The 6,443-nt window shown below is 36.9% G+C and overlaps 1 protein-coding gene across 4 annotated transcripts in view; it reads left to right on the forward strand.

Annotated features, from left to right (window-relative positions):
* ATE1 (arginyltransferase 1) overlaps nt 1–6,443 on the forward strand; it is a 167,662-nt gene that overhangs the window by 12,760 nt on the left and 148,459 nt on the right. For all 4 annotated transcript variants that reach the window (XM_007469558.1, XM_007469556.1, XM_007469557.1 and 1 more), the window contains one exon: nt 4,733–4,962. In XM_007469558.1, coding sequence (XP_007469620.1) covers nt 4,733–4,962 — 230 coding nt within the window. The remainder of the gene's footprint in view (nt 1–4,732; nt 4,963–6,443) is intronic.

Below are 6,443 nucleotides of genomic sequence, written 5' to 3' on the forward strand. Positions count from 1 at the left end.
AAAAAAAAAAAAAAAAAAAAAAAAAAAAAAAAAATCCACATTTTGATATTTAATCTCACCTTTAATAAGGTGAGACTTCTTTCTGTATTATCACTTATAAAAGAATTAGGCTTAGAAAATTTATCCAGCGTTAAATGGATTTATTATATATATGTGTGCACGTATGTATGACTGTTTCAAAATTATTTCATTAAATGTCAATTTGCATAGTTATTATGCTTCAGTTCTTGAGTTTGTTCTTATATTTACTTATACAAAATAATCCAAGGGAGAGATTTTTTAATATTATTTTAGTTTTTTTTTTTTTAATTATAAGTTACATGTGTTAAAGCACAGAAAACTGCGTTTTTACTGAATAGTTCTTTTGTGTGTGTGTGTGGTACACGGGCCTCTCACTGTTGTGGCCTCTCCCGTTGCGGAGCGCAGTCTCCGGACGCGCAGGCTCAGTGGCCATGGCTCACGGGCCCAGCCGCTCCGCGGCATGTGGGATCTTCCCAGACCGGGGCACGAACCCGTGTCCTCTGCATCGGCAGGCGGACTCTCAACCACTGTGCCACCAGGGAAGCCCTCCCTTTTTTTTTAATCTAAAAATCTCTTGGCATTTAAATTGTTCATCTGAGATTTCATCCTAATTGATAAGAATAGTCCAATAAAATATTTTGAATGGTTTAGATAATTTCTTTCAACTCTTAACTCTCTTGGGCATTAGGGTCGGTCAGTTTGTTTACTATTTTTATTTTTTATTATAAAAATTACTTATAATTTATAAAATTTGAAAAACCTTCATTTTGGAGAATTTCAGAGACAAATGTAGACTGACTATTGTAATGAATTTCCAGGTACCCTTCCCTCATTTGAACAATTATTGACTCATGATGTCCACTCTTTTTTTTTCTTCTAGTTTTATTGAGTTATAATTGACGTATGGCAGTGTACGGCATAATGATCTGACTTACATCGTGAAGTGATTCTCACAATAAGTTTAGTGAATATCCATCATCTCAGATGGGTACAAAATTAAAGAAATAGAAAAATTTTTTTTTCTTGTGAAGAGAACTCAGGATTTACTCTCTGAACAGCTTTCATCTATAACATACGGCCGTGTTCATTATATTTATCATGTTGTACATTACATCTCAAGTAGTGATATTTATCTCACAGCTGGAAATTTATACCTGTTGACTTGCCTTCATCCAGTCTCCCCCTTGACCACAAATGTGATCTCTTTTTCTGTGAGCTTGTTTGTTTGTTTGTTTTTGAAATGATGGCCATTCTTACTCTTCCAGTATTGTATTGAAGCAAATTCCAGACATTATATCATGCTGTATTTCAGAAGGCATCTCTAAAAACTAAGTACTTTAAAAAACATTCACAATACTGTTATTGCACCTAAGTAAAATTCCTTAATGTTGCTGAATATCCATTATTTAAATTTCTAAATTTTTCTTCAGTCTTTCTTTTTTTTTACTTTTATTTTATTTATTTATTTTTGGCTGCATTGGGTCTTTGTTGCCGTGTGGGCTTTCTCTAGTTGCGGAGAGCGGGGGCTACTCTTCGTTGCGGTGTGCGGGCATCTCTTTGTGGTGGTTTCTCTTGTTGCGGAGCATGGGCTCTAGGCACGCGGGCTTCAGTAGTTGTGGCTTGCAGGCTCTAGAGCGCAGGCTTAGTAGTTGTGGCGCATGGGCTTAGTTGCTCCGCGGCATGTGGGATCTTCCCAGACCAGGGATCGAACCCGTGTCCCCTGCATTGGCAGGCGGATTCTTAACCACTGCGCCACCAGGGAAGTCCCAGGTATACTGATTTTATACTGATGATCTGTTTTCATTCTGCTGAAGGAATTTATTGATTTGGGGAAATCTGTATCCCCTAAATAAACTGAAATCCTAATTTGCTGCCCATTGTAGTTTGCAGTGTGACAGTACATAAATATAGTGTGAAACAATCATGGTAAGGATTGCGTAGTCCAATGAATTAATTAGTGTAAAGATGACATAGGTGGCCTTTCATTAAAGTACTGAAAAGTTGTTTCTCAGTTCACTCTAGATAGTTTTATAATTTGTTCATAATTTTAAAACTTTGGTAGGAATGTAATTTTGAGTAACTGTTAGGAAATGCAGGTATTTTTCCTTATTACTATTTATGGGATGTTGATAGGTGAAATGAAACATTGTTTTAGGTATTGGTGATATATATAATAGCTAATAAAAATAGGTGACCCTTTTTTTAAATTGGAGTCTAATTGCTTTACAATGTTGTGTTAGTTTTTGCTGTGCAGTGAATCAGCTATATGTATACCTACACCCCCTTCCCTCTTGGACCTCCCTCCCACTCCACCCCCCATTCCACCCATCTAGGTCGTCACAGAGCACTGAGCTCAGCTTCCTGTGCTTTATAGCATGTTCCCACTATCTATTTTACGCATGGTAGTGTATATATGTCAATCCTAATCTCCCAATTTGTCCCACCCTCCCCTTCTGCCCGCTGTGTCCACATGTCTGTTCTCTACGTCTGTGTCTCTATTCCTGCCCTGCAAATAGGTTCATCTGTGCCAAACAATAGATGACCCTTAATTGAACAGTGGATACAGTTTTATGAGCTGCACATGCATTAACACATGTAATCCTTAGGAACTCCACTGTTAGGACTGGTTATTCTCTTTCTTGTACAGACGAAGAAACTTGCCCAAGGTCACCTGGCCAGGTGTGCCGGAGCTCACCTCAGGCAGCCCGTGTCAGCACATGTGCTCTTGACCACAGGCTCTTGTGCCTCTCAGGACACATGTGAGAAAAGACGCATTCCCTGGCCACAGAAAATCAATTCTCTGAGGCAACAGAGTGATGGCTAATTATGGAATTAGTTTTTTGTTATTGGTTTATTAGACTCATTCAAAGTTGTTTTTTTTTTTTTTTTTTTTTTTTTTTTCCTTGCGTTATGTGGGCCTCTCACTGTTGTGGCCTCTCCCATTTGCGGAGGGCAGGCTCCGGACGCGCAGGCTCAGCGGCCATGGCTCACGGGGCATGTGGGATCCTCCCAGACCGGGGCACGAATCCGCGTCCCCTGCATCGGCAGGTGGACTCTCAACCACTGCGCCACCAGGGAAGCCCCAAAGCTTTTTTTTAATAGGTAAATTTTGTTTTTAGTTGGAAAACATGTAGTGAAGTTGTATAATATGGTCTCACGGTCACTGTTTTCTCATCAAATTAGTTTCTTTTGACCAGGTCTTGGTCTCTGACAAGTCCCTTAACACTCTACGTCTTAATTTTCTTCTCTGTAAAATTGACTTTTATATGATTTGTGAATACTGTTTCAGGATCCTAAATTTTTAAAAAAACGTTTTTCTTTATTTAATTAGTGGCTTTTAAAAAAATTACAAAGTTATGTTTAGTGTTAGAAAAATTGGAGAAAAGAGAACACTACAAAAAAAAAAGGAGGATGAAAGTCCTTTTTTTAAATTTCTAAACCCAAGTAAAATGACTGTTAACATGGTGATATATTTCTTTCCAGGTTTTTTCCTAAATATTTTAAACATATATATTTATACACAATTGTTTTTTATAAATTTATTTTATCTATTTACTTTTGGCTGCTTTGGTTCTCTCGTGCTGTGCGTGGCTTTCTCTAGTTGCGGTGAGTGGGGGCTACTCTTCGTTGCGGTGTGCGGGCTTCTCATTGCAGTGGCTTCTCTTGTTGTGGAGCATGGGCTCTAGGCACGTGGGCTTCAGTAGTTGTGGCTTGTGGGCTCTAGAGCGCAGGCTCAGTAGTTGTGGCACACGAGCTTAGTTGCTCCACGGCATGTGGGACCTTCCCAGGCCAGGGCTGCAACCCGTGTCCCCTGCATTGGCAGGTGGATTCTTAACCACTGTGCCACCAGGGAAGCCCGTGTTTTAACATTGAATAATGACAAATCCCCTAAAATTTCTACAGCATTTAAAATGGCTGTTGGATATTCTGTTGCTTATTTTAAAAATTGTGTAATTCTATAATTGAGCATTTAGATTACTTTGAGGTTTTCATTTGTGTTCATTATTTGCCTCTATCTCTTATGATTTTCTTGGGATAGATTCCTTGAAAACAACTTCCTAGATTAAAGGGTACTCACTAAAATTTGTGGTTTATAATAGTAAAAATTGTTACATTTTAAAGGATTATCAGTTTGCTATTTGCTCTTTTAATTAAAACAAAACTCTAATTGGAGCCAAACTAATGAGACCCCCCCCCCCACCCTCAGTTAGATAGAGAAGGATGCAAATATCTTGAACTAAGAGAGGATATTTTTCCATTTAAAAAAACCCGCCGGAGTATGTTCTGGGATCAGTCCTCATTTACACCTGGTTCCTAAGCATTTATCTCTGTTACCAGTGATAAATGCTTAGGTTTCAGAGAAATGTCCCTCAGAAATGGGCTGCAGACAGCAGTGTCGTGAAGCAGAAGGTATTTGATTATGTTCTTTTTACAAGGCAGAGCAGTGGATGAATATGTAAAAGAAAATGTTTCAACAATAAGAACTGCCTGAAAAGTTTCTGTTACTATTTACTTTCTCTGGCAGTTCTTCTTCAAAGGTAGAACTTAAAGATCAACTTAGGGGTCTACACCCTGAGCCTCTGAAACATCTACCCGAAGCTAACCTAACAGTTGGAACTCTTTGTACTGATTTTGTGGAACCTTTGAGACCTTTAAAAAATATTTCTAGAGCCAAAAGTGATTGGTCTAATATTTTGAAATTCTTTTTTAGGCAAAGGGGCAGATTTGAGTAAGCCTCCATGTCGAAAAGCAAAGGAAATCCGGAAAGAAAGGAAAAGGTTAAAACTCATGCAGCAGAACCCAGGTGGAGAACTGGAGGGTTTCCAGGTTCAGTGTCAGCCACCATCTTTGTTCCCACCAAAGGCTAAATCCAACCAGCCCAAGTCACTTGAAGATTTAATTTTTGAATCTTTACCAGAGAGTGCATCACACAAGTTTGAGGTACTTTGGAGGGTGTTTTTTGTTTGTTTGTCTGTTAGCTACTTTGTTTTTTTTCACTTGAGATCATACAGTTGATGTTTTGCTGTTTATATAATGGGAAATTAAAGTGAATTGGGATGGAGTGGCATTTATATTTACTAAGTTAATTGCTACTTGAGAAAACCCTTTTTTTTTTTCTTTAAGATATAAAAAAGTAGGCAATTGGCTACTAAAGTTGTGCAAATTCTAGTTTTAGTGTGTTATTATTTGAGGTACTCTGGCTTTTTGTATCTCTTGATTGAAATTTAGTAGAGTGAAAAATAAAAAATACTGTTAAAATTTCATTTTTGGCAGCTTTGGTTTAGGTAGTGAAAGAGAATAGATCACAGTAGGCAAATCACTGTTTCATCTACTCTCATTTTCTGATCTTGATCAAGGCAGCAAATGGTATTACATATGCAAGCCAGCAGTTAGGAATTAACTAAACAGTTCTAAATATACTACTATAATCATCTCATTAATTCCCCCCAAACCAATTTAGGCATAGTGTGAGTATGCCTAGTCTTAAGAGTATTCCTCTTATTCTTCCCAAATTATATTCCAGGTTAAGTCTAGATTTTTCAGTATTAGTTTGGTATATTTATAAAATTTTTTTCTAAAACATTAGCCATAATGATTTTATTATGTTCTCCTACTTCATTAATAACTGGTCAGCCTTTGAATTTACAGCTTAATATAATCTAAGAGCATCACTTATCACTGAAAAACCTGATATTAAACATTTACTTTGGTGCAGTTTAAATCTTAGGACAATATATATTATCAGATATAAGTGTTAACAACTTTGACTATTATAATTCCTTGGCTACTCTGTTTTGGTATTGACTTTCTCCTTCCCAAGTTGTAAGGAGAATGGAACACACTGTTGAATACTTAAAATAGTTTATCAAGAGGTTTTTATCTTTTGATCAAATAGTAATGTATTCAGGGCACCAGGCACACCGAATATAACAGTTCTTCAGTAGGCACCTTTTACTTTTTTAATGTAATGATATCCAGGATGGATAGATTTTTGTTATCCCCTGGGTGTCACTCTTTCATGAGAGCAACTACTTTTCGTGGCACAAAAAGTTTCCAATTGGAAACAAGAAGTTTCCAATTATGCCTTTCTATTGTATTACATTTGAATTTCGTGTTTTACTCTTCTATTTTGCTAACATATTTTAACTGGTTAGTAAATAACGTTAAAATAAATGTTAGCCATTACTATGTACATTTACTGCTTTTAATGCATCCTCATTTTAGATATGAGGAAACTAAGGCACAGAGAAGTTACTTTATTTACTTGACTAAAATGGTGACTTTAAGATTTGAGTAAAGGGAATCTGACCTTAGAGTCTTCATTTTAAACTATGCCATGAAACAGGAACGCTTTTTGAGGGTTGTCTTTTACACTTATAGAAAAAAGTTGTAAGTTTAGAGTTAATGATGCATGAAAGAGT

This window comes from Lipotes vexillifer, unplaced genomic scaffold (assembly GCF_000442215.2).
Source record: "Lipotes vexillifer unplaced genomic scaffold, Lipotes_vexillifer_v1.1 scaffold240, whole genome shotgun sequence".
Classification (NCBI taxonomy): domain Eukaryota; kingdom Metazoa; phylum Chordata; class Mammalia; order Artiodactyla; family Lipotidae; genus Lipotes; species Lipotes vexillifer.